This window comes from Paramisgurnus dabryanus, chromosome 17 (genome assembly GCF_030506205.2).
Source record: "Paramisgurnus dabryanus chromosome 17, PD_genome_1.1, whole genome shotgun sequence".
Taxonomy (NCBI): domain Eukaryota; kingdom Metazoa; phylum Chordata; class Actinopteri; order Cypriniformes; family Cobitidae; genus Paramisgurnus; species Paramisgurnus dabryanus.
In genome coordinates this window covers 21,866,208-21,894,027 of record NC_133353.1, presented here as the reverse complement: position 1 = coordinate 21,894,027, position 27,820 = coordinate 21,866,208, and the positions used below count along the sequence as shown (strand labels likewise).

The window sequence follows — 27,820 nt, the reverse complement described above, 5'->3', positions numbered from 1 at the left end:
CTAACCACCTTGAATGAAGTAAGATATCATAGACATGAATGGCGTAGACATGAACTGGTGAGTAATACCTCTTTAATACAATCCCTATTCAAGGATCATCCTTACTCACCAAGTCAGAAAGAGGACAAGCCTGCGTATGTTTGTCCAGGTGAACTTTGTTTTGCCTGCTATTTTGAGCCTTTAACATCGTGGCCATGAATATTTTTAGAATTATCACTTTATATGGCTGCAAATATTTGGATTTGAAATTTGGAGAGTATTTACAGTACTTTTATGGAAACTTTGTATGTAAATAGTAATGATCCGAAATTTAGTAACAGAATCGGAAGATTGCTGAATCGGCCGGGCACCGCAAAAAAATGCTATTAATACATTTACCATAGTATCAGTGATAATTACTGTACACCAATGTCAGTAAAGTCAGATTTATGTTATACAGTTTTGCATCTCTATATATGCATGTAATACTCTGGTTTTGCTCAATGTACCCACTGTGTTGTTTTTTCCTCAGGTGTATTTGCAAAAATATTTGGAATGGAAAATATTTCACTATTTTTCGAAATCACCACCAATGGCCAGTTCAGCCAGTTTGATAAACCTGTGAATCCAGCAAATTAAATGGCCTTTAATTTGATAAATTGTTGCATAAGTCTTTATTGTTTGTCTGCCATTTCATCACAATCTGTTAATCTTACATTTATAATCTTTAAAATGAATTTGTTACATTCTTACAGTTTGAATGTAGCTACTAAATAACATTTAGTTATAGGGCATAAAACTGATGGTTAAGAAAAATTACTCCTATTATGTGTTTTGTCTATATTTCAAATATCAACCATATGCTTCTATGAAACTAAAGCAATAACCACGGATCTAATATGGCGGTGTTGCCAGTGAGGTTCACTAAAACCAAGAGGGACAAACTGGCTCAGGTTCTGTGGGTGCTGAACTGGGTTTCTGTGGTAACAGGGATCATCCTCTTTAGTTTGGGAATCTTTCTGAAAGTGGAAATTAACAAACGGCAGGACCTAATGACCGAACGTCAGCTTCAGTCTGTGCCAAACATGTTAATTGCAGTGGGATTGATAGCTTGTGGAATCAACTTTTTAGGAGGAAAGATCTGCTATGACTGCGTGGACACTAACAAGTTCTTGCGTTGGAAGCTTGTCATGCTTCCATACATCATTTGTACATTTTTCTTCACTCTGAGTGTCCTCGTGGGCGCCCTGATGTGCTACAGCTTGCATGGACAGCTGGAAGAGTCACTCATGCTGGGGCTACGTGATGCTATGCGATACTACAAGGACACGGACACACCCGGACGCTGCTTCTTAAAACGCACTGTTGATCTCCTGCAGATCCAGTTCAAATGCTGTGGGAACGAGGGCCACAGAGACTGGTTTCAGATCCAGTGGGTCAGCAACCGGTACCTGGATATGTCTCGACGGGAGGTGGTGGAGTAAGTTAGACTTGCCAAGTCAAAATAAAGAATTATATTTAATTTAAATATTCTGATGCACATTGCATTGACACAGCTTCACATAAGGAAACATTACTGTACAGAGTTTTAGGATTCAAATTGCATTTTCGTTTATGGTGTACGTAGAGTAGATATCTCAAAGGTGCAGTATTACATCAAAAGATATGAGACACATTTGAAGTTTTGTGTAGCATTTAAATTGGACCTTAATTAAAATATATTAGTTTGAGATATGATCACCAAAATCAAATAACCTTGTACCACTGTGAAAATAATTGAAAACCCTTACCGACACCTCTTTTCTAAAATTTGACTTTTCTAAAATGTATTTTCTTTCCTTATTAGCCGTCTACGCAGCAATGTGGAGGGCAAATATCTAATGGACGCAGTTCCTTTCAGCTGCTGCAATGTCAACTCTCCTCGTCCATGCATTCAGTATCAAATCACCAATAACTCGGCCCACTTTAATTATGACTACCAGACAGAGGAGCTCAACCTGTGGATGAGAGGCTGTCGACAAGCTCTGCTAGAGTACTACACAAACATCATGCATTCAATTGGCCTTACTGTTCTTATCATCTGGCTGTTTGAGGTGAGTTTAATTTGCATTTAATTTGAAGCATCTTTGAACTTCTAATCCGTAGTAAAATTAGAAATATTTGCATAGCCTTTTAAAGGAATAGTTCATCCAAAAATGAAAATTCTGCCATCATTCTACCACTCTCATGTTGTTACAAACCTTTATACATTTATTTGCTTTGATGAACATGAAGGAAGATATTTTGAGGAATGTTTGTAACCAAACCAATCATACACACTTCCATAGTAGGAAAAAAGAATACTATGGAGGTGAATGGGGCTCAAGAAGGGTTTGGTTAGTAAATGATGACAGAATTTTAATTTTTGGGTGAACTATCCCACCCTCTAATATCAATACCTTCTCTGACAGCTCTCTGTCCTCACGGGGGTCCGGTACCTCCAGACGGCCCTGGAGAACGTGATGCGTCAAGGTGACCCCGAAAGTGACTCTGACGGATGGCTCCTCGAGAGCAGCTTTGTGGAGACGGCTCGCTCTAATTTCAGCATTATCAAAAACCTGGGAAAGTTCAACCAAATCAACACAGCCAGCAATGGAGATCCAAACATTGACAGACCATCTACAGCACACTATGGTCCAGACAATGTGCCTCCAAAGACTATTCCAATAGCCAGTTAGCCTTTGGCCATAACGCTTATTCTGATTACTGTTTTAAATGTTACATACATAAGCAAACAAACAAAAATACAGAGAATTCTATGCTACATGACTTGAGTGTTTAAAGGGGACATATCATGAAAATCTGACCTTTTCCATGTTTAAGTGCTGTAATTGGGTCCCCAGTACTTCAATCAACCTAGAAAATGTGAAAAAGATCAACCCAGTAACTTAGTTTTGGTAAACCATTCTCTGCATGCAAAATAAGTCATTAAAATTTGGCTCCCCCTGTGATGTCAGAAGGGGATAATACCGCCCTTTAATCTGCACTATCCAACCACGGCACTGTCTATTAGTGCAGCTCATTAGCATATAAAAGGCAAATTTTGCTCACACCTAACATGCTATAATAGATTATCTATATGGTATTTTTAGCTTAAACTTTACATACGTACTCTGAAGACACCAAAGATTTATTTGACATCTTAAAAAAAATTCTTGTGAAATGTCCCCTTTAAAGTATTGTCTCTGTGTGAAAGATGAGATGGTAATGCAGGAACATAGTGATGAAAAGATTCAATACTCTAAATTTCGTTTCATTGTGAAATGAAAATCGTGTATTACATTGTTTTGACATGCAAAGAAAAGGTTTATGTAACATGGGGGCTTTACAGTCTTACACAATACTGACAATTTAAATGGCCTCTTATTAAAGATATAGAACAGTATAATTTATATAAAAGTGTTTAGTTAATTGTACCATGTACTGTTAATAGTGTGAATAAGGATATCAATACATTTGTTTAGGCCATAATGTTAGGTAGGTTGGATTATTACATTTACAACAGCATATTTTCAGTAAGTCCATTAATATATAAAAAATATGTTACCAATGTTAGACCTTAAAGTCTATATATATATATATATATATATATATATATATATATATATATATATATATATATATAGACTGTATATATACAGTCTTGTTCAAAATAATAGCAGTACAATGTGACTAACCAGAATAATCAAGGTTTTTAGTATATTTTTTTATTGCTACGTGGCAAACAAGTTACCAGTAGGTTCAGTAGATTCTCAGAAAACAAATGAGACCCAGCATTCATGATATGCACGCTCTTAAGGCTGTGCAATTGGGCAATTAGTTGAATTAGTTGAAAGGGGTGTGTTAAAAAAAATAGCAGTGTGGCATTCAATCACTGAGGTCATCAATTTTGTGAAGAAACAGGTGTGAATCAGGTGGCCCCTATTTAAGGATGAAGCCAACACTTGTTGAACATGCGTTTGAAAGCTGAGGAAAATGTGTCGTTCAAGACATTGTTCAGAAGAACAGCGTACTTTGATTAAAAAGTTGATTGGAGAGGGGAAAACCTATAAAGAGGTGCAAAAAATGATAGGCTGTTCAGCTAAAATGATCTCCAATGCCTTAAAATGGAGAGCAAAACCAGAGAGACGTGGAAGAAAACGGAAGACAACCATCAAAATGGATAGAAGAATAACCAGAATGGCAAAGGCTCAGCCAATGATCACCTCCAGGATGATCAAAGACAGTCTGGAGTTACCTGTAAGTACTGTGACAGTTAGAAGACGTCTGTGTGAAGCTAATCTATTTTCAAGGATCCCCCGCAAAGTCCCTCTGGTAAAAAAAAGGCATGTGCAGAAGAGGTTACAATTTGCCAAAGAACACATCAACTGGCCTAAAGAGAAATGGAGGAACATTTTGTGGACTGATGAGAGTAACATTGTTCCCTTTCAGTCGGTCACTACGACGTCACGTCGTGACCGACGAATTGGGAACTCGCTTAGAGAGACCAATCTGCTTCGTATACTACTAAAACGCCAATGAACTTGGCATTGAGATATTTGCATAATGCTGGCGCCGCCCCGCCAGGTGCCTTTATAAGCAGCAGGTGCAAATAGGGAAATTAGCTTTTTCGCTTCGAAAGCCGGCTTTATCTGCTACTGAGAAGCTACTTTACTCTGGAGCACTCCGGGGCTGCGTTCGTGGAGAGTTTCTGTTCTCTCTGTGAGAGCATAACCCTCTTGTATTGCGGAGACGACTGTCGTTTCTACGGGAACGCTGTCCGCGCCTTTGCAGTGCTGACGCCGCCATGGTGCGGCTGTCAAGCGCTCGCAGGGCGCCCTTCGCGTCACTACGCTGAGTAGGACGGAGGATGCGTCCTCCACCTACCGGCCTTCTCATCCTCAGCCGGTTGAGGCTCCGGTGGAGACTGCAGAGTCGTGTTCTACGATGTCTGCCGAATCCATTGGACCTCCTTCTGGTCCCGTCACTTCTGCAGCATCAGAGGGGTGTCCATTTTTCCTCCGAGGCAGAGTCGTTCCGGAGATGGCGGCCGTGCCCGCGAGCGGCGGAGACGGTAGAGTTGGAAAGGTTAACCCCTCTCCGCCCGAACCGTCCCGCCCACATGATTGGTACTTCGGAGGTGCTCGGGCCTCTCGGTCCTCTCCTCCCCTGCCTTTCTTCCCCGACGGCACGAAGAGCTGACGTGATTTGCGGCCGTCCGGCCGTTCAGCTTTCACCCCTCACCTCCCTCACCAACGGAGCCGCTAAGGGCGGGGACCCCTTCAGTGGAGCGGGATGCGTTCCTGGAGGGACCACCCAACCCTTCCCTCCCGTGTTTGTAGACAGTCGTCCGGTTACGGACGCTGCCCATCAGGCATGCCGGAGAGGCGGCTTCAGCCCTGCACGTAATAACGTTGCTGCAGGCTCACAAAGGATTTACCAGGGAGGCCGCGACCTTCAGTCGTGCGATGTCCACCTCAGTGGTTCAAGATCGCCACCTTTGGCTGTGTCTGGCTGACATGACGGACGCAGACGAGAACAACTTGAATGCTCCTGTCTCACAGACCGGCCTCTTCGGCGAGCCAGGGGAGTCGTACAGCTCCGCTGCACAGACTGAGGCGATCACCTAGGTCATGCCCCGGCGGAACAGAGCTGCCCTTGGTCCACCACGCCGGCTCCTCAGTCTGCCTCTCGCCGTCGGCGTCCTGCGGCGACCACCTCCGTTCCCCTCCTCGGACCCCATCTCGGCAGCGCAGGGGAACCGGTCGTCAGCAGCTCGCCCCGCCCGCTTAGCCGCTTCCCGTGAAAATCGGGAGTTTAAGTGGCCAGTGAAGGGCGACCCGGATTGGCAGAGGATCACTCTTCAGGAGATGGAGCTCCTTCCCCCGATAGAGGGTCGGGTGGAAAATCCTTGGTTTGCATATGTTCCACCGGCTGTTTAGCCGGTACCCACTAACCACACATAGAGTGCATTCCTCTTCCCTCTCCAGGTCTCCAGAGGATCGAGAGAGCCGTGAGCGGGCACACACCAGCTCACCCTACCTCTCCTCTATCGCCAGCGGGTGACCTGAGGAGTCCGAGCTCTCCGCTGAGGAGACCGGACCACCAGCACCCTTATCGGAGTCTGCGCTCTCCGCAGAGGAGACCAGACGACCGTCACCCTCAGCGGGCTCAGGTCAGTGTCACACACACATACTGTAGATGTTTATGCTGTCACAGCAGACGCACCGGCAGTCCCACCTGTCTCGCTTCGCTGCCCCACCGCGGGTACTTCGGTAGTGTCGTTATTTCTCCTCGTACGGTGCCTGGGTGCTTGGCTTCAGTTCCCAGCCCGTTTCGTTGGGTTTTACGCACGATCCGCCTCGGTTACGAATCCGGCACACCCCAAAATTCGGGCTTTCGTTTCACTGTAGTGAAAGCGTCCGATGCACATGTACTGCGTGCAAAAGTCGATATCCTGTTGGCGAAGGATGTTCGAGCCGGTCCCTCTTACCGAGATGATGATGATAGGGTTTTTCCAGCCTTTATCTCATAGTACCCAAAATACGCGGCGGGTTACGATCGATTTGATTTACGCACCGGCTCTACGAAGGTGTTCTTTTTGGATGATAACGCCGAGGCTCGTATTTCAATATTCAGATCGGTTTGCAGCCTTAGACCTGTAGACGTGTACTTTGTGTCCATCTCCCCTCGCTTTAGACCGTTTTTCGCTCTGCGTCGTGGGGTGGGCATATTAATACGAAGTACACCATTCGAGCTGTCTCTCTCTCTCCGTGTCTCCATGTGCTAGTCACGGCATTAAAATGTCAGAGAGAGAGCGTTGTTCGCATTCTGCTTTTTTCTACGTCGACTTATAATAGCCCGTTCTTAGCAGACGTGCGCGAACACAGAGAGTTAATGCTTTGGCATCTCGCTCGTTTAAGTCTTCAGGTCGACTGGGAAAGAGCAACTTTGCCCCGTGCAGAGGATCCTTTTTCTCAGTATGGAAATAAGACTCGATCGACTAATTGGCGTGTTTAACAAGAGCGCGCAACCAGTCAGTTCTGACTTGCCTCGGTTTAATTCGAGGGAAGTACGCGGTCCCTCTGAAACAATTTCAGAAGCTCCTGGACATATGACAGCATGCTGCGACTGTGACGCCGCCCGAGCTGCTTCATATGAGACCGCTTCAGCATTGGCTTACGATCGAGTCTCGAGGAGAGCGTGGCGCACCGGCATACACCGTGTAAACATTACACCTGCGTGTCATTCCAACTTCCCCGTGGTAGACCCGGCATTTCCGATGGACAATGCGCCCCTGAAAGGTCTCCTGGCATTCTGTAGCATGTATGCCCTTAGCACGGGATGATCGCCACGTATGACGGGCTTGCAGTCTCAGGGGTGTGCATAGCACCCCAACTGCCGCGAGCGGTGCGCTGTATATCTGGGACTTGTACGCTCCGCTATGGAGATGCGAGGGAAGGATGTATTAGCCGACACCAATAACATTGCGACTGTTGCGTTATTTACCGTTAAGGCGGTTTTGCGCTCTCGTCACCTGTCGCATCTCGCTCGTCATCTCCTCCTTTGGAGTCAGAAGCATCTGAGGTCCCTTCGTGCCATTTACATCCCGGGTTCGCTCAATACAGCGGCAGACGCGCTTCCCGAGCTGCGCCCCCGGCGAATGGCGACTCCACCTCCAGACGGTCCAGCTAATTTGGAAGAAGTTCGGTTGTGCGTAGATAGATCTGTTTGCGTCGCCGGACGATACCCACTGTCGCCTATTTTATTCACTAACCGAGGGCAGCCTCGGCGTGGATGCGTTGGCACACAGCTGGCCGCGGGGGGTGCGTAAATACGCATTCCTTCCAGTGAGCTTTATTGCGCAGACACTGTGCAAAGTCAGGCAGGACGAGGAGAGCCTTTTATTAGTCGCCCCGTACTGGATTGGTTTTCAGAGTTAATGCTCCTCGCGACAGCCCCTCCCTGACGATTTCCCCTGAGGAAAGACTTTCTTTCTTTAGGAAGGGGCACATTATGGCACCCGCGCCCCGACCTGTGGGATTTCCATGTATGGTCGTTGAGCGCGCGCAAGGTTTAGGTGATTTATCGCAAGCGGTATCTAACACCATCGACGCGGTTCGAGCACCGTCCACAAGACGGGCTTACGCGCTTAAAGAAACCTTTTTCGTCACCCGGTGCTCTTCGCAACGCGAGGACCCCAGAGAATGACCATTAACATTGTGCTTTTATATCTTTAACATAGGTTAGATGGTAGGCTGTCCCTCCGCCATTAAAGTTGATATCGCCGCTATTTCTGCTCATCACTCACTTATCAACGGCAGATCAGTTGGCCAGCATGATTTAATTATTACATTTTAAGAGGCGCTCGCAGGCTAAACCCCTCGCGCCCTCCCTCTTTCCTCCTGAGACCTGTCCATGGTGCTGAAGCCTTCAGGTCTCCCTTTTGAGCCTTTGCAGTCTACGAGTCTGATGTTTTTATCAATGAAAACTCTGACCCTGATAGCATTGGCCTCCATGAAGAGAGTAGGGGATTTACATGCATTCTCTGTTGACGATTCGTGCTTTTAGTTTGGTCCTGCTGTCTCACTGAGACCCAGACCAGGCTACGTGCCCAAAGTTCCCACCACTCCCTTCAGAGATAGGTGGTGAGCTTGCAAGCGCTGCCCCCGGAGGACGCAGACCCAACCATGGCTTTGTTGTGCCCCGTACGCGCACTGCGACTCTACGTGGATCGCACGCAAAGCCTCAGGACCTCAGACCAGCTCTTTGTTTGTTATGGTGGCCAGCAGAAAGGGAAAGCTGTCACTAAGCAGAGGATGTCTCATTGGATAGTTGATACTATCGCCCTGGCTTATAATCTTCAGGGTATTCCTTGCCCCTTTAATTTGAGAGCGCACTCCACACGGAGTGTTGCCTCATCTTGGGCTTTAGCTCGTGGTTCCTCGCTAACAGACATCTGTAGAGCTGCTGGTTGGGCGACACCTAATACGTTCATTAGATTTTACAGTGTTCGTATCGAGCCTGTATCCTCTCGTGTTCTTTCCTCACCAGGGAGGGCACGGAGAACAGTCTCGCAGGTCGGCTTGCAGCCTCCAACTGATGCTTCATAACTGTGTCAGTATGGAAGGCCTTCAGAGCAAAAATGCGTAATGGTTTGAATTGCTCTTCCTCCGCTGCCTTGGCAGCCTTTGTTGCGGAGCATTGGCTGTCAGCCTTTCACTAGCTGTATCCTCGCGAACCTACGTGTCTGGCTCGGGCTCCACATTGTGTCCCACCGGGTTCCTTTGTGAGTATTTTTCCGTGGGGTTAATCCTACCAGCCCACGTTTCCCTTAGCAGAGCACTGCTTTGCTTACACAGCCACGGCTGTCTTTATTCTTCAACTACGGTTGACTTTCGCCCACCATTAGCCCTTAAGACGGGTGGTGGCTTCCGCAGCGTTCCTATCCCGCTCAGGTAGGGCGCTTCCCAGTCGCTGGCACTTCTGTGGGGTTAAAGGAACATCTAGTGCCCGGCCTTCTGCCTTAAAACCTATCTCCTCCTCCTTAAGTGGAACCGGAGGGCTTTTACGCAGTCACTGGAAGAGGTCAGCCCCTAGTGGCGTTTTGGTAGGGATTCCCAATTCGTCGGTCACGACGTGACGTCGTAGTGACCGACTGAAAGGGAACGTCTCGGTTACGGATGTAACCCTCGTTCCCTGAAGGAGGGAACGGAGACGTCACGTCCCGTCGCCACAGGTGCTGCCACCTGCTGTTTATCGGCCGGTCTCATTTTCCCGGCTTTCTCAGCGAAAAGAAGCTAATTTCCCTATTTGCACCTGCTGCTTATAAAGGCACCTGGCGGGGCGGCGCCAGCATTATGCAAATATCTCAATGCCAAGTTCATTGGCGTTTTAGTAGTATACGAAGCAGATTGGTCTCTCTAAGCGAGTTCCCAATTCGTCGGTCACGACGTGACGTCTCCGTTCCCTCCTTCAGGGAACGAGGGTTACATCCGTAACCGAGACGTTCTTTTTGGGTCCAAGGGCCACAGGCAGTTTGTGAGACGACCCCCAAACTCTGAATTCAAGCCACAGTACACAGTGAAGACAGTGAAGCATGGAGCATGATATGGGCATGTTTCTCCTACTATGGTGTTGGGCCTATTTATCGCATACCAGGTATCATGGATCAGTTTGCATATTTTAAAATACTTGCAGAGGTCATGTTGCCCTATGCTGAAGAGGACATGTCCTTGAAATGGTTGTTTCAACAAGACAATGACCCAAAACACACTAGTAAACGGGCAAAGTCTTGGTTCCAAACCAACAAAATTAATGTTATGGAGTGGCCAGCCCAATCTCCAGACCTTAATCCAATTGAGAACTTGTGGGGTGATATCAAAAATGCTGTTTCTGAAGCAAAACCAAGAAATGTGAATGAATTGTGGAATGTTGTTAAAGAATCATGGAGTGGAATAACAGCTGAGAGGTGCCACAAGTTGGTTGACTCCATGCCACACAGATGTCAAGCAGTTTTAAAAAACTGTGGTCATACAACTAAATATTAGTTTAGTGATTCACAGGATTGCTAAATCCCAGAAAAAAAATGTTTGTACAAAATAGTTTTGAGTTTGTACAGTCAAAGGTAGACACTGCTATTTTTTTAAACACACCCCTTTCAACTAATTGCCCAATTGCACAGCCTTAAGAGCGTGCATATCATGAATGCTGGGTCTTGTTTTCTGAGAATCTACTGAACCTACTGGTAACTTGTTTGCCACGTAGCAATAAAAAATATACTAAAAACCTTGATTATTCTGGTTAGTCACATTGTACTGCTATTATTTTGAACAAGACTGTATATTCAACATGTACCTATGCAAAAACGATGCCTCAATCTTGTGCCTGAAAAAATAGGCTATTACAGTTGTTCACAAAATTATTACATTATTATAACAACACCGATGGCCTCTAAATTTTATTTTTTACTCGACAAAGTTCATTTATAAATTCCTATGATGATTTTAAATATGCTATAATAGTAAATTCATACTATTTTACATAATAGTAAAATCTGATGAATAAAAGTTGTTGTAATGTCGAAATTGTGGGGAGCTCAGATGCAAAACCCTCTATGAGTGTCAAAAAAGGTTTCCAGGAAAATAAATAAGTATTTTTTGTGAAATTTGAAGCGAAATTATTTGATGAAGGTGGCATTTAGCGGCTTTAGCATCTGAGCTCTTTAATTACTTTGCTTTAAATTTCTGCATGTAACCCAGCATTTATTTATTTTTTTGATGTGAAAGATACTACAATTCTTTGGCTTGTTGAGTAGAGTTGTATAACATTGTTTTACAATAAAACAAGTATCAACTTCATAGAACCAACTAGTCCTACTGCAAAAACACTGAATGGGTGTTACTCAGGATTATTGTATAATGTAAGCTTTGAGATTTTTAATCAATAGGAATAGGAAAAAAAGTGTATTTTCATATGAATGTGAACCAAAGATAGCCATTAATTTTCATTTGGAAACTACAGTACTTACAATAAATTCAAAAACTTGAGAAAGTACACGTAACACATCACACATCTAGTAAACAAAATACAAAGCAAAGACAAAAAATCCATCATGGATGAGTTTTCACTCAGTAGTTTATTGTAAACAAACAGCTTGAAGCCAAGTGCAAACTAAAACTTTTTTTAACATGATGTAAGTTGTGTATTGTGTTCTTTATAACCTGCCATTTAACTGTCACTCAAGGAAAAGGCTAGTATTTAATACATAATGAGTGAAAAACGTGAAATATGCTTGATTTATCCAACAGGCATTGTTGCATGTGAACATTGACTTACAGTGTTTCCATTATATCACCGTTATATTTATATAATAAAATAAGCTTCTAATTATACATTATCGTTTTATATACATGTTCATATAACATCCATAGCACGGGTGAAGAAAGATTACAGATTTACCCCCAAAAAAGAATATCACAAGGGGGCACATGCAAAAAATTGTAATGCCCTAAAAATGGGCTTTATGATTTCGGGGAGAAACGTGACTTAGACAAAATGTTGTATAATTCACAAGTAACAGCTTCACATCCTAAAACAATATACTTCACCACATGTTTGTATAATAACCTTATATATTGATATCATATACTTGCAGATTAACAAAAAAAAAAACTACAGCAAAGAAGGGTGGGAAAACATTTAGCAAATGTATAAAACAACAGTAAAGAACGTTTGCATGTAATAGAGTCACAAGCCTCTTTTCCTTAATATATCTTTACATTCTAATAATGATACAAAAACCACACAATGAGGCACAAATCAGTATGAAACGATGCAGCCTGTAACCAAAGCTAAATAAATTAAGAGCTGAGAAACACGCTGACTGTGTAAATCATTTTTATGGGCCTATTCAGTGTGGCTGCCCATAAAACAATGTCTTAAGAAATTCAGTTCGTAAAGATGTTGGGAAGCTGGGAAGTTTTGTAAGTCTTTACAATGAGGCAGATTTTAAGCGTAACCTAGCAGAATGTTGCATGCCCTGCGGTTTGCGTTGTGCTGCTCCTCAGAGCATCTGCCACTCAAAGGCGAACATGATGTTGAGAACCTCCAGGCTACGGGCAATTTCTTCCAGGATGCAGTGTTGCTGCCACATATTGAGCAACTTGCGGTAACGCTCTGGACTCAGGTGCAGAGGATTCCCACGCCTGCAAGAGCACATAATGCGCGTAAAGAAAATGTTAACAAGTCTGAGAGACTGAGAGTCAATATTCAAGATTAAAATGACGTTAAGGATAAATGTATGTATGCTTATTTTTAAGCGCAATGCTAATGGTCTAATCAGATTTAATGGATTGTGCTAAGCTATGCTAAAAGTGGTACCCGCCAGACCCGGAGATCACCTGAATGGATTCCAAAACGGTAAGAATCAAATCTTTAACTCTAGCGGAGCTGGAAAATGTGCATATTTTCAAAAAAGTGGAGTGTCTCTTTAACAATGTAAAAAAAATTAAAGATTGTAAAGTATTCTACATTATTAAACAATATTTTGATAATTTCAATAGAAAATGTGGGTCTATCATATTAGCCAAAATGTACATGTTAGTGCTTCCCTGGTTACTTTGCATCTATAAAAATATACATTACACAAGCTCTGGATCTGTTTCCCCATAGTCATCAAGATAAGGAGCTGGATATCGACACCCTCGTGTCTTACTGGCCATCAAAACAATCTCACACTCTCTAACCCTGCTCAAACAAACAGAAACAAAGTCTTCATTGGCAATCATTTGATAGACAATTTTATCAAAACAGTACACTTATTCCAGGTACAATTAATTGTCTGGAACTGAAGAACAACAGCATACATTACACATTGCCTTGTTCGGAAGCATTACAGTTATTGTTAACAATTATGTACAGTACTGTGCAAAAAGCCACCATGCTACCATTAGATTTGTTGTTTTTGCAATTATCTAGTGATCATATATAATTATTTCTCAGTCTCTTTATTATTATACAACCAGAAAATACAGGAAACGTGTATGTAGTATTAAAAACAGTATAAAAGTATAAAAGTGACAAGTATTTAGCGTAAACTCCCCTTCCACTTGAGCAATAGCAGGCAGCTGCAAGACCTCTTAAACCTAAATGAAATTAAATACTCATTTCTAATTCTAATCGAATTACTTCAGTCTTCTCAAAAAAAGCTCAAGATGTGTTTCGTGCAAGAGAGGTCACACTAAATACTGACTGAGGCCTGGAGAAGACATTCAGTTATGAAAATTGTTTAGTTTTTAATTTTGTAGACATATTTCCTATATTTTCTGTTTGCATCTTAAATAAGAGTGAAAAAAATATGGATGGACATTAAAACTTTGCTTAAACAACAAAGCTGGTGATGGTGGCCTAAGACTTTCGCACATTACTGTACATAATCACAAACCTGTCTATAACTGGTGAAAAATCACCTAATCATCTTATCCCAAGTAGTTTGTTAGTAAACAAGATGTAGCTGTAAATGAGAAGCACCTGAGAAATATTCCCACACCAGCCCCGCAGGTGTCAGCGTGGGCTGTGCAAGCTCCCACATCCTCTCCGTTCAGCTGCACCTGACAGCAGGGACTCTGTGCGCACAGCATGACCCCGCAGAGCAGACACAGAGTTGGGTGTTTGCGCTCATCATCTGATGAGTTTGGACATCTACAGAGATGATGAGCAGAAAATCCTTTTATTACAACTTTATTTTAATCTATTTAAATAATACATTTAGGGGTGTGACGGTCATTATATAACCGTGAGACCGACGGTTATAGTTGAACACCGTCATTAGAACTCTATAACCGGCAAAACCGTGTTATTAAAATATTTTTTTTTTTAAACATTTTTTATCATAAAGAATTTTTAAATACTAATTAAAAACAATTGTTAACAGTCTGTGTTATACGGCCCCTCACGTTCTCACGCAGTGAAAAATACAGAGCGGAGCAGACACTGACAACGCGCTGACATACAGGACAAACCAGGTTGCTTTTCGGTTACTTTTGAGATTAAACATATTAAACAAAGTCTCACCTTTGAAATCATCTCTTCCTTCTAGTTAATTTATAGCATCAAATAAACATGAATGACCATGAGAAGGAATGTTGTTTTAACCGCGGAAAGGCGTCAGTACTCTCCGCTTTTCAAGTTCAAATCCTCCCATGCTAATCTACTAACTCTCTTGAACGCACATTCACTGCTAGTTGTTTTGCTGTTAGTTTTAAAGAAACGTAGAGCAAGTAGCTAATCAGCGTCTAGTTTATTCAAACGCCGGGTGAACACTGTGCAGCGCGTCTGCGGAGAGCGTTTGCTGCGCGTGGCCATTGTGCTTTTACACCGGCTGCGTTTAATAACAATCTCAAGTTCACATTACTTTCTTTTACCTGCATTTATGAGCAAAACCTCTTCAATACGCTTTTAATCCACATTGTTTTCGTGCTGTTCTGGTCCGTGTAATGACCGATATAGACACAATTACAGACATAAAAAGCCCAATGCACAAATCTGTTTCTATTAAGATTATTAAAATAGATGATAGATGAGAGAGTGACAACGCAGTCTTCTGGCAACAGTGTGTTTTTTAAATATTTCATTGCTTTCTGTTAAATTGTTCAAAGTTATTACTGTTTAAAACACACTTGGCATCACATTCATGATTTGATGGTAAAATGACACTTTCCCGTCAATCCACGAGCATTTAAATGAGCAAAACGCCCCCCACCGACGGTTATGTTATGAACCGTCACATTTGACTCACGTCATAACCGTCATCACCAATTCTAAAACCGGCACACCCCTAAATACATTTACACGATAAGACTACATGATTTAGGTAACTAACTGCAGACTCTTACTTAAAGTGACTGGCTTGGTTCAGCAGCACACTATAGTCCTCTGGAAGATCTATTAACCGGTTTATTTTCCAAGGATACCTGAATAGAAATTCAGAAACTCATGTAAATTGGCTTTAATAATGTGTAATGAATTTGACAAATAAACAGAGGAGAAAGTGAATGTCATCTGACCTGATAATATGCATTTCACCTTTAAGTGCTCTGGATATGGCTGGATTTTCACACCACCTGAGTCACAGACACAAAACATCACTTGATATTTAGAAATATGTTTAAGATATTACTAAACTCCTGATTCAATCTGTGCATCTGCCTGTAAATTATGTGGATATAATGGATATGGAAGTCCATTGTTAAAAGCATTATGCACAAGAAGTTGCATACACTGATTTTACAATGGTTCATGTTAGTTATGAACCAGAACGCAAAGTAATTTCTTAAATAATGGAATATTGATTTTATTAATTAAAGCAATATCTAGAACTCTTTATATATATATTTTTCAGTTATTTTTTTAGTTCATCATTTTTTTGTCTTTATTATACACTTAAATGGACACTCCACATTTTTGTAAAATTTGTACTAAATAACATTAAATGGAAAGATTATAGTTTTGTTGGTTTAGGGTTAGTGCATGAAATTATGCATAATTTGCTGGTATTACTATAGTAAATGCATGTATTGTAACAAACACGACATTGAAAAGTGTTACCTTATTTACTTAATTACTGATAACAATAAGATCCTATAAGCAGGGGTCTCTGCTAAGTTTTGTACCTCTTTATTAAGGGTGTTATAACATCCCTGTGATCCTGAAACAGTTGAAACAGGTTGCAGGGCAAGGCAAGGTAACTACAGATCAGTAGCAACTGACTCTCAGGAGATTCTGCAAAACAAAATGTTTTTTTTATTTGTAAGACTCTTCCCTTTAAGCGTTAACAAAATAGCCTTGGGCATGAGAGTTTAAGTAACTACAATGAATATTTATGGAAGCATATTTCGAACTGTAGTGTATACCACGTCACAATTAATATAAAATAATGTATATACTTAGTGACCTGCAATACTGAATAGTTCCTCTGGAGGGGGCACTCCTGTAAGGCAACTGAAGAACAGTGCAGCACAGCGCAGGAAAGGAAGGATGCCTCTCTTTACTCTCTCTGCAACTGTAGAGCCAGATACACCAGACCTCAACCTGAAAAAGAGAGGGAATGACAGAGAGAGAGGAAAAAACAGGTCAGGTGACTTGGCTCAAAGACACCTCATTTGACTCTTTAACCATAAGGCCCCGACTGCCGAAAGAAAAACAATTGCAAAAGAACAAGCAATAAAAGATAACAGGAAAACTAGTTCGTATTATATTACTAATATTGTGTTTAGTTACATAACCACGCTACCCATGCACTTGTTCTAAGAACTTATGTAGCTTGATAAATATTCAAATAAATGAATACTACATGATAACGTGTATAAGCATTCTACATTTGATTGTAGAGCCTGCCAATTAACATTAAAGCACCACCATCAGGCTGAATTACAGACACAACTGCAAAAAGTGTTTTCCCTCCAAAATAAATTTAGCAACAAGCGCCACTGGATCTTACCCATCAGTGTGTTGAGACACAACAGAGTAAATCTCTGCTGCGGCCCGAGCCTCATCTCCCTCCTCAGCTCCTCTAATCACAGCACAATCTGACAACACACACATATACAACCATAAATGTCCCCAAATAGGCATGCAAAAACCACAACCACAAATGTAAAAATATCCAAGCAGCGAGTGTGTTTGCACGTGCGTATACCTTGTGAGGTCAGCAGAACCTGTAGCATGTGTCCCATAGTGACCAGGTGCAACAGGTGGAGGTGATTGTATGCTGTACTGATCGCTGACGGCTGCAGGTCAACTGCCTCTTCCTGATACAACACTGGGATTGACAGAACAAGCCCCACCTGTGAAGAACCACAACAACATAAAGTCCCAAAAAATTAAATGCTTACCTGCCAATGAAGAGTTTTTATTGCAATCCATATTCCCGCTATTATCCACTAGGTGGCGCTCTTTCCCAACTTATAAAACACTAAAGCAACTACGAATCGAAAAGCAGGGACGCAAACACGCAGGAGAGAGGGAGCGAGTGGAGACCGGTTCTTCAAAGCAACGGTAACTTCCCTCACCACAACGTAAGGCCCGCCTCTCCACTCATTCGATTGGACAGTGGAAAGACGCGAATGATGTTGGCTGCTTTTCCGCTGTCAGTGCTCCTTCAAAAACGCGTGCTTCGACCGGCGGCAAAAAACGCAAGGCGTTCGGCGCGCATAAACAGTGCACATACGCTCACTGCCCATAGAATATCATTCAAAAAAGGCACCTGCAACTGCTATAATATAATAAAAATGTCTTACCAGTAGATGAAAGAAATCCAATTCTAATATTGATGGTGTGTCCTCTACATTAGAGACAGGCAACAAGACTAGAAAGAAAGAGAGAGAGGATTACTGTATCACTGCATCAAAAACATAAACATCTTACTGCACATACAACAAACCTGCAAGCATATCAGCGAAATGTTGCTGTACTACAGTCTGACGGTTCTTTAGGCTCTGAGCTGATGAGAACTGCACCACAGCTTTGAGTCCAGCAAGCTATAAAGAATATAATGTTCAAATAAATCAAGCCAGAATAAATACGGCAGCTGCACACCGATCTGTACAGCAGAGCGTAAACACACCTGTCTGTTCTGGAGGGAGCCAAACAGAGCTTTCCCCTCATCCTGCAGCATGCTCTCTACAGAGGGAGGCAGATATATTTCAACAAGTGATCAAAGGAACTGAAAGACACTGTATCTTAGAAATCATCAGTGCAGATAAGCTGAAAGGAAAAACAGCTTTACCGATAGCTTGGATAGTGTAGGCGCAAGTGTTCCAGGACATAACGGGTACGTATGGACACAGATCATTGGGGGCGCTCTGCAGACCCACTCTGTGCACTGTCACTGCGCAGACCCCCAACATTTCTATGATGCTGCTGGAGAACTTTGGCCTAATCAGACAAGAGGAGAGTTTAAATTGGGGATAACATATTATTTTTTACTCAAGACAACATAACATTAGAACTACTCCTATTTCATTTCTTTAATACTAAATCTTGAAGGACATAAAGTAGTGCTTGACCATGCTGCTTGTGAAAAATGTTAGGGTGTGGTGGGCAACCTTCCATTCTCTCTGATGAAGCCAATACGGAAGTGACTTGAACTGCAATTCATTGACAGGTCGCTAGAAGATGGTTTCAAAAGGGAGTCAATTCCCATAGACCCCCATGTTAAAACTAACTATGTTTACAGCCTGGTACAAAAAGTGACTTTTGGTCTATAAACAGTGGCAAAAAAAGTATTTTATTTTCTAAATAAATCTAAGTCAAGGGCATTGACAAACACAATATGTCTAAAAATTAATTACACAATAAATTATTGAGAACAACCAAAAACCTCATTGTAGAAAAAAATATGTGAACCCTTGAGTTTACGTGAGTCAGGTTTTAGCGAACCTGGAGTCTGGTTAAGATAATATGTTTGGAGGTTTGGACTACAGCTACTTTGACTGATAAAACCCCTTAAACTTTTGGATATCTACAAATGAAGACAGTTTGGGACTGTTGCTACTCTACCAAAAAGTGGGCGCCCAGTCAAAATGACACCAAAAGCACAACGAAGACTCATCAATGAGGTAAAGAAACAACCCAAAGATTTGAAGGCATCATTGGAACTTGCTAACATCTCTGTTCATGAGTCTACAATACATAATACACTGAACAAACATCATCATCCAACTGTAATGTATGTTGGAGGAAACATCATGATTTGGTCCCGCTTTGCGGCATCAGAGCCTGGCCAGCTTGCAATTATTGAGGGGGGAGATGAATTCCCAAGTATATCAGACAATTCTTCAGGATAATGTGATAATGTGAGAATGTCTGTATGTCAGCTGAAACTGTGTAGAAGGTGGGTGATGCAACAGGACAACGACCCAAAAACACCGGAGCAAGTCCACAACTGAATGGCTTCAGAAAAACAAAATCTGCCTTTTGCAGTGGCCAATTCAGAGCCCAGACCTCAACCCAATAGAAATGCTATGGATTGACTTGAAGCTGGCCATACACAAGAGACATCCAAAGAATGACAGAGCTAAAGCAGTTCTGCCAGAAAGAATGGGCTGAAATTCCTCCTCAACGATTTTGCAGTTCTGATTGACTTACCACTGCCATTTTGAATGTTAAATGAGAGTGTTCAATAAAGACATAAGATTTTTTTGTGTAATTATTTTGAGACACATTATGTTTGTCAATACCCTTGACTTAGATGAAGATCAGATCACATTTTATGACACAGGGGCGAACTGCCACTGCTATCACTACAGTCGAGCTAGGTGGGGTTGGTTTCAGCAACCACCCACTTCAGCTTCACACACGTCCTGCCTCTTTACGCATTTTCGGTTATACGCAAGTGATGCAAGGTGATGCGTTTCCAAGATGGCGTTGGCAAGGCCCGCCAACTGGTGGCTTCAAAAAAGCTCTTTACAAACCTTTTGGTGACATCACGGACACTATGTCCATTTTATATACGTCTATGGTTGTGAGTGAACAGGCAATAATATGCCTGAGCCCCATCCAAGGTCAACACAGTTTCCAAATAATTTCAAATGAATAAAATTGTAGTTTTACCCAATATTGTCTTATTACATAAATTAAGAAACAGCATAAAATGACACTAACACTTCATAAAAAGACCACTCTGTTCAAAGACTCACGGTTCTTGAACTCCAAAACTGAGAATGGATCTAAAATCAGCTTGACCCTCTTCAAAAAGCACAGTGGCCTGCTCTGCTCCCTGCTCTTTGTTACTGCCTGCAAAATAACAAAGCATTCTGTCAAAGCAAGACAGTCATTTTGTAAATCAGTTTGCATGTTAACTGAAAAGACAGATCCGGCAGGTAGGAATCTCTCAGGAGTCGGGACTCTCACCTGCTTCTCGTGAAGCTCTCAGGCCTCTGATCCGAGAAAGTACAACATGAATCCAGCGAGAAAGAGTCAGATGTTGACCAACTAATTCAGCACTTTCACTGAAAGAGTGTGAGAAAATGGGACATAAGACTTATCATACTGGACAGTAGAGTAAAGTAAATATGTTAATGTTAAAGTCATACTAGTTGAGTTTGCTGGGCTCCACAGGGATCAAAGGAATAACAGTGTTACAGAGAGACTTGCAGAGAGGACACATGTATTCTCCATTCTCAAGGTCTATAAGCAGCTCCGTGTGCAGCCGATTTCGAGTGGTGTTTTGCACAGCCTCAAAGTACCTGAGAACAAAGGGATAGCAATTGCTATGGTGCAGAAGAAACAGGCCTTTCAAATGTGATTAAAGCAACACTAAAGAGTTTTTGCTCTTTGCTCCCCCTACAGGTTAGACACGTAATTGTTCATTAGCACTGTCGTAAATACTGCAGCATAGCTGGCTCTGATTGGATTGTAGGTCTGCCGTAAAGCAAGTTTTTGTAGTTTTCACTCGAACTACAGAACCAGTACCCGACGGTTGGAAACTTCTTTAGTGCGGTTTTGGCCGATAGAGGGCTGCAAAGCGAATGTGAAAGTGCCATTCACCCGGTTTTGAGTGGATGAACCACTGAAACTTTTTTTTAAGGTAAAAAAACTCTTTGGTGTTGCTTTAACATTTACGTAGTGAACTTTTTAATTCTCATGTTAAAAGACAATACTGAATGCTCTCTCATTTGATGCTCTGTAATGTAAATTACTTAATGCAAATGAAATAAAATAATATTTATTAGTGTCCAGTGTTGATTTCTTATCAATGTCATGAGTTTCATGTTCAGTTTATTAATAAAGCACGAGAAGGCACAATGGCTCAGTGGGTCCAAGGTTAGAGCCTCGGCTAGGTCAGGTGTCCTTTCTTTTCATGGGTTTACTCCGTTTCCTCCCACAGGCCAACGTTCCACACAGGTGTTGATTATTTTTTCTGTAAAACGAACACCTAACCTGTCAAATGTCTTAAAATAACCACCAGTAACCGCGGTATAAGTGGAATAATTGGCTCTGCTTCATGTCGTGCCACATTACCACCTGTGATGCGCATTATATTTGAATAATTCATTGGCCCGTTGTCAATTATTTCTTACATAATTTAGTACATGCTTATTGTCTCCCACACTTAAGCAAGCAGGGATAGACCCTACAAAAAAAGTTAGTTTCGGTATCGGCATTGAAAAATAATCAGTAAATTAGATTTCAATTCACAACAAAAAATCAACTAAATATATCAATTATTGGAAATTTTTTGCTTGGGTAGTGTAGACCAACATTTTCTTTTCATTTTTACTTTTGTGCACATTATTCTTAAACAACTGAGAGATTGTAATTCTATTTAAATAAGTTGCATTTCTGTGTGCATTATAAATGATGCATCAGCTCAGCTGTTATAAATAAAACACTGACTTACTTTTGCCAGCAGGTGGCGTGCATCACATGTCCACAACTACCAGTATGTGTGCCCACAGCCAGATCAGGGGACATAAATAGAGGGTAGTACTGTTCTGTTGATCCAAAAGGAAATATTCAAATATTGCAGTATCTTATGATGCTAATAACCAGTTAACAGTAAAACCCTCAAAAGTGAACTGTGCAATGTCACTTACCTTTGGCAGAAAGTGTTTTGCCTCGGCACTGGGTAAGAACTGTAGATCTCTGCACACATGCTGTGAGTACCATGGCGGGTGCCTGAGCTTTAACCTCCTGTTCCTCCTGACACAGAATGCAGGTCATAGCCTCCCAGTCCGTGGAGCAAACACCCTGCTGAGGTCCTACAGCTACTCTGCTGTCATCCATATCTATTCCAATGCTGCAAAATACAGAAACCTTCATGAGCTGGCATCATCACCACATTTGAGCGGTGTTTGCAGAAATTAGACTTCAATAACTAATGGTGAGGCTTGAGGGGACAAGCTAAGACAACACTACCGGTCATAAGTTTAGGATTACTAAAGGGGGTCGCACACCGGACGAGAAGTGCCGCGTCTGGAACAACTCGAGTCGGATGTATCGTTGTTTTATAAATATTGAGTTTGATGACTTGTTTCATTATGTAAGGTTTCATATAACGCTCAAAACTAATTTGTTAGTCATAGATGTTACAGTATTAGTCCAAATCAATGGTGTGTTAACAGCACAGAACTAAGTGTTCAGATCAACAAACTTACAATGATTTTCCACATAATATGTATTGACAGTACAATTGTTATTGTGAGGTTACGATGTAAAATTATGATAGCTTCACTGTAGCTGCTACAGTAACAAACTCTCTTCTGTGGAAAATTGACTTTTTTCACCGTTTATAGATTACAGTCTATAAACTAATCATGTGATCAATATATGGCATAAGATTTATGTAGGTTTACTCTGTCGAGTAAAACACAAGAAAGATCTACATCTCTGTCTATTTAAAGGTTATCACTCAGCTCTCTCCATCTAGATAATGTGACACCGATATTGATCCTCATTCTTTCTTTCTTCCTGGCCCAAACTCTTCTTGGGTCATTTGGTTGGTATGGGAGCTGTTTTTGCCGACACAACCAGCAGAGATGCTAAAGAGTATTCGTGGTCCATTAACAAGTGTAGCTACTTCCGCGTTTGTCCACGACACTGTTGTCACGTGGTTTCTACGTTAGTAAAGGCAGTAACAAAGGGTAACATAGGTAATAACGTTATGAACAGGCAACTGCACTGCCCTGTGTCACTGTTCAGAATGGCAATTTTCTCAAGATTTACGAGTAGTTGGAAAAATTTGAGATATTGTTAGTAATCAGCTTAACAAAATATATTACACTGGCCTAGTGATTATTGGATATTTTACTGCAAATATGTTACAAATTGTACCTTTAAGACTAGTCGAAAGTACAAAATGAAAAAGTATAAGTAAAAGAAAAAAGACGCAAGGAAGAGCAAACAAATAATGAGAGAAAAAGTGTAATAAACAAAAGAACAAGAGTGAAATAACTAGCAAGAAAGTTAAAGAGTGAGGGAAGAAGAACTAGATCAAAAGAGAGAATGAAAGACAGAAAGAAAAAGCGCAAACAAATAAAAGAGTGAAGAAGTAAAAGGTCAAAGTGTTAAAGGCTTTAAAAGTAAAGAACTACGAACATAAAGTGAAAGCAAAACCAAGAGCAAACAGAAGAGGGAAAGAGAATAAAGCTTTTCACCTTTCTATAGATGCAGCTGTTTCATTTTGACTTGAGCTCTCAGGCACATTGTCATAAAGCATCTTGTTGGACTCTATGAAGTTCTTCTGCATTGCAGACATCTGCGCCATGATCTTTTGCCTGTGTGCTTTAGCAGCCTCTGCTTTCCTTTTGCGCTCTGCTTTCTCTTTTTCCTGAACACTCTGAGCAGAGCCAAAAATAATGATAATAAAAATAAACATCACTTTGATTTTTATAATGTTATAATATGAACATGGGACAGAATTGACACAATGTGCACTCACAAAAGCTCAGAAACAATAATAAACATCACTTTGATTTATTTTCTATGTGTATGCATTAAATTGAATGTGGGACAAAATTGCAACCATGCCCAATCAACCGGGGATACTCTAATTAGAATATATACAAAGTTTTAGCTCTCTATGACATTGGGAAATAGTGATGCCTCACTTGCCTCCCTTCACTTTAAATCAGTGCTTCTCAAACTTTTTCCACGTGCGGCCCCCCTTGTGTACAGTGTATTCCTTTGCGGGCCCCCAAAGAAAATTTATGACAAAAAACTGTTACAGTTAAAAAAACATAATAACTTATACAAAGTAGTGCTGTTGGTTAGAAGCCTTAATTTTTTAAGGTTTAATTACACAGAATTCATGATAAATAAATGTATTTTATAAAATGTCATAAAAGTGGGGCCCCCCTGGCACCATCTCGCGGCCCCCCTTGGGGGCCCCGGACCCCAGTTTGAGAACCACTGCTTTAAATGAATGAAATAATTCAACATAACTCACAGTGTGAAATCCAAGTAACTCCTCCGGCTTGCTCTGATCGACAGGAGATGAAGCTACAGGCCCGGATTTCTCCCGAATGCTTTTCACCACCTCAAACATCTTTTTGAAGAAACATTCATGACTTAAATATTAATCAAATACATAAAAAAATCTAAATCAATTACTTTTCCACATTCATACCTGTAAATTCCACGTGATCATGTCTTTTTGAGCTTCGAGTGATGGTAAAGACTTCATTTTGGTTAGGAAGTGAAACAAAGACTTGCCATGTTCAGAACCGATTTCTGAAATTTCAGTACATTTGCATTCATTAGCAAATTAAAAAAGCAGCAATGAAAAACTGAAAGTAACTGTATACAGCTTGCTGTCAAACGTTAATTTTGCTTTTAACTTTGAGTTAAAAGCAATAGGAGCTAAAAACATAGCTCTTGTTTTAAAAAAGGGAAGTTATCTTGAAAACCTATGTTTTCATTTGTCAACCATCGTCATATGTTCATAATAAATGTCTGAAAATACTTTTAAGCATCAAAGCTTATATAAATAATGGTATCACACTGGTATCTGATATTTTAGCAGTCCCAACAAACCCTTATTGCCACCATCTTCCCTGTAATCCTAATTTGGCTCACATACAAAAAACATCATCTAATCTTATTAAAAATATGTTAACGAGAGTTGACGTAAGAGAGATGAGGAATGCATAATTACTTTGTGCTTTCAGACTAAAATCAAAGGTCACATCTTTAGCACTGCCAGATTGCAATTGCGCCTTTTCCTCTAAAAGTGCCTGAGCAACAAGGTGCAGAGCCTGCAGAAACACGCAAACAAAATACAAACTTAACATCATTCAAAACTTACACTAAAACAAGAAAAGCATATGGGTTTAAGAACAAAATGAGGGTGAGTTAATGATGACGCAAATTTAATTTTAGGGGAATGTCCCTTTAAATTTCAAACAAACATTACTAAAACAAGAATAAAGTGACATACCCTCTGGATCATTTGTTCGGTCCATCGGTTGGAGCGGTCCTCCACTGCTTTCTGCAAAACTCTTCTGAGAATGTGGATGAAGACATCACAGCGAAGCAGACGGACTATATTTGCAAAGGCTGGGCAAAAGGGAGGGGGCACTGGGGGACGTAGGGCTGAAACAGAAGAGCACTATTGATCAGAGTAGTGTAGATGCAAGTATCTTGCTACTTTTGATAGATATATATTAAAGATTTTTTACATTTTAGAGCTACTGTGATTAAAAAAATAAAGAAAAACTGAAATTATTTTGGAGAAGAAAGACGTATCTTAAGATACATCAGTGCCATTGTTTTCTCAAAGTGCACATCCGTAAAAAAATGTCTAAGGCATGTTTGTAAAAACTATGAATGAAATAATGAAGGCCTAGTCCTGGATTAATCTAAACCCTGTCCGGGAAACCAATTTCTTTCTGCTCATTTATTTTGGAAGAACTTTTCTTTTAATGCGAGTGTACACGGTGCGATTTTTGCTGTCATACAAGCTCACATGCCATTTGTTTTTTTCCTCTCGGGAGCAAATTGTTGATGGTCGCGGCTCGCACGGTGTAAAGGAATTACGAGCACCTCAAGATAGACGTCATTGCTCCTCATTCTGCATTTACAAATGAATAAATAGGCCCACTTAATTTGTTTTTAAAAGGTCATAATAATTAATAAAAGCAACAATATGTTACATTAATAATAGCAATATAAATATTTACTTGCCACTGCAATCATGATAAATTAAGGCGGTAAAACCGCATATGCGCTAGTTAGCCACGAAAAATCGCTGCTAAGGAAATTCATTCACTGCCACAGCCCTAGTGCTAATGCAATTTCGGAATGCATAAACAGAAATATAAAATCACAGAGATTCCATGCCATTCTCTGCACTTAAGCTTATATCTTTGCCATATTATTCTCGTTTTATTTTTTGTACATTCTGCCACAACATAAAGTAGCCAACTTCATCCTTATAGGTGCGAAAATGGTTACGTCAGAATTCGTCAAGTCGGACAGTAAAATCTTCTTGTGTGTGACTGTGACCAAATAAATGACTCGTTCCGATCGTCAGAATTTGCACAGTGTACGCCCAAGTAAACGGAAAAGCACAGCATACCTTTATCCATGCCCTCTTGGGTTCTTCTCTTCTTCTGAGCCTCTTCTGCCTATTATAAACAAACAAAACATTTCCTGCCATTTCATAGTCTTGCAAGGTCAATGTGAACCAGATTTTTCCAAAGAAGGAAATGAGATAAACATTATGTACCTTACTATGCTGAGGTTTGGAATAATGATAGAAGAAGGGGTTAAACTCTTTCAACCATTCGTTCTTCAGCTCATACAAGCCATGACCTGATACTCCAGGTTTCCTAGACAAACCGAAAGTCTGTTTATATGTTTGGAAGAACGAGGGAGGACTTTATATTTTGGGATAGTTTAATAATTTATTTGAATGTACTCACTTGAAGGTGGCAACCTTAGCTATGACGGATTCAAGTCCTGTTTCATTACTTTCCTGTGATGCAACAAAAGACGTTTCACCTCAAAATTGTTTATTGATCACAATAAAAGTTACAGGTTTGCTTAACTGTCATGCATATAACAATAAATCACAGTGGAAACATCATAGTCCTCACTTTATATAAGCAGATAATAATTTATGTTCAGTACAGATTCATTTAAAAGGATGAATGAATTGAATCACAAAAAAACAACAACAACAGGCACTTACAGTATTAGACACATGCAAACACAGCCCATTAAACTAAAACACATTATACATGTTATCTGGGCTAGTTGCTGACAAGTTAATAAACTTGGCTCTCGCTGACCCAACAAAGTACAGTAAAAGTGGCTTATAAAATGACTTACATTTTCAGGCAGACTTTTGGCAAGGCTGCTGTGAGCCATGGGTTCAACACACAGCAGATGAATAACCTCCCTCATAGTGACATCTTCTTTAGTCACGTCACTGATCCCAGGTATGTACCGCTCACCTGCACATCGAACATATTAAAATATAAAACAACTGATGACAAATCAGTTCACCAATCAAAAGGCAGTATACCGGTATTTGCTGTATTACTTGAGATTTATTAACTTATGAATAGTGAAACCTGTCCATCAAAAGAAATCATGTGGGGTAAAATTAATATGTTTTGTAAGTATTGTTTTGGTCAAGATGAGAACTTGCCTACAATGATGATTATCAGGTAAAGCATCTCCTCTGTTAAACTATTCCACTGCTTCAGCACCTCCTGTGTGGTGAAGAAGCAACTATTTCAGTAACTTTAAACACTATAAAATACAAAATTAAAATAAAACATACACAAACATCCCACTAAAAACTACTTGTAAATAT

The 27,820-nt window shown here is 41.0% G+C and overlaps 2 protein-coding genes across 2 annotated transcripts in view; one reads left to right on the top strand and one right to left on the bottom strand.

Annotated features, from left to right (window-relative positions):
* Positions 1-878: 878 nt before the first annotated feature.
* On the top strand, positions 879-2,696 carry prph2la (peripherin 2-like a). The gene is made up of 3 exons (XM_065288828.1): positions 879-1,459; positions 1,826-2,072; positions 2,430-2,696. Exons 1-3 carry the CDS (start codon positions 879-881, stop codon positions 2,694-2,696), a joined length of 1,095 nt encoding a protein of 364 aa, XP_065144900.1.
* Positions 2,697-11,605: 8,909 nt separating this feature from the next.
* ubr1 (ubiquitin protein ligase E3 component n-recognin 1) overlaps positions 11,606-27,820 on the bottom strand; it is a 36,466-nt gene continuing 20,251 nt past the window's right edge. The window contains exons 20-47 of the mRNA XM_065288675.1: positions 27,653-27,716; positions 27,331-27,455; positions 26,922-26,974; positions 26,726-26,828; positions 26,576-26,624; positions 25,436-25,590; positions 25,154-25,253; positions 24,626-24,729; positions 24,446-24,544; positions 23,655-23,836; positions 22,095-22,297; positions 21,899-21,992; positions 20,592-20,744; positions 20,410-20,507; positions 20,196-20,292; positions 18,284-18,432; positions 18,122-18,177; positions 17,939-18,035; positions 17,796-17,863; positions 17,195-17,342; positions 16,997-17,084; positions 16,451-16,587; positions 16,170-16,278; positions 15,564-15,620; positions 15,393-15,470; positions 14,029-14,199; positions 13,144-13,245; positions 11,606-12,704 (exon numbers count right to left, since the gene is read on the bottom strand). Coding sequence (XP_065144747.1) covers positions 12,563-12,704; positions 13,144-13,245; positions 14,029-14,199; positions 15,393-15,470; positions 15,564-15,620; positions 16,170-16,278; positions 16,451-16,587; positions 16,997-17,084; positions 17,195-17,342; positions 17,796-17,863; positions 17,939-18,035; positions 18,122-18,177; positions 18,284-18,432; positions 20,196-20,292; positions 20,410-20,507; positions 20,592-20,744; positions 21,899-21,992; positions 22,095-22,297; positions 23,655-23,836; positions 24,446-24,544; positions 24,626-24,729; positions 25,154-25,253; positions 25,436-25,590; positions 26,576-26,624; positions 26,726-26,828; positions 26,922-26,974; positions 27,331-27,455; positions 27,653-27,716 — 3,081 coding nt within the window. The 3' untranslated portion in view covers positions 11,606-12,562. The remainder of the gene's footprint in view (positions 12,705-13,143; positions 13,246-14,028; positions 14,200-15,392; positions 15,471-15,563; positions 15,621-16,169; positions 16,279-16,450; positions 16,588-16,996; positions 17,085-17,194; positions 17,343-17,795; positions 17,864-17,938; positions 18,036-18,121; positions 18,178-18,283; positions 18,433-20,195; positions 20,293-20,409; positions 20,508-20,591; positions 20,745-21,898; positions 21,993-22,094; positions 22,298-23,654; positions 23,837-24,445; positions 24,545-24,625; positions 24,730-25,153; positions 25,254-25,435; positions 25,591-26,575; positions 26,625-26,725; positions 26,829-26,921; positions 26,975-27,330; positions 27,456-27,652; positions 27,717-27,820) is intronic.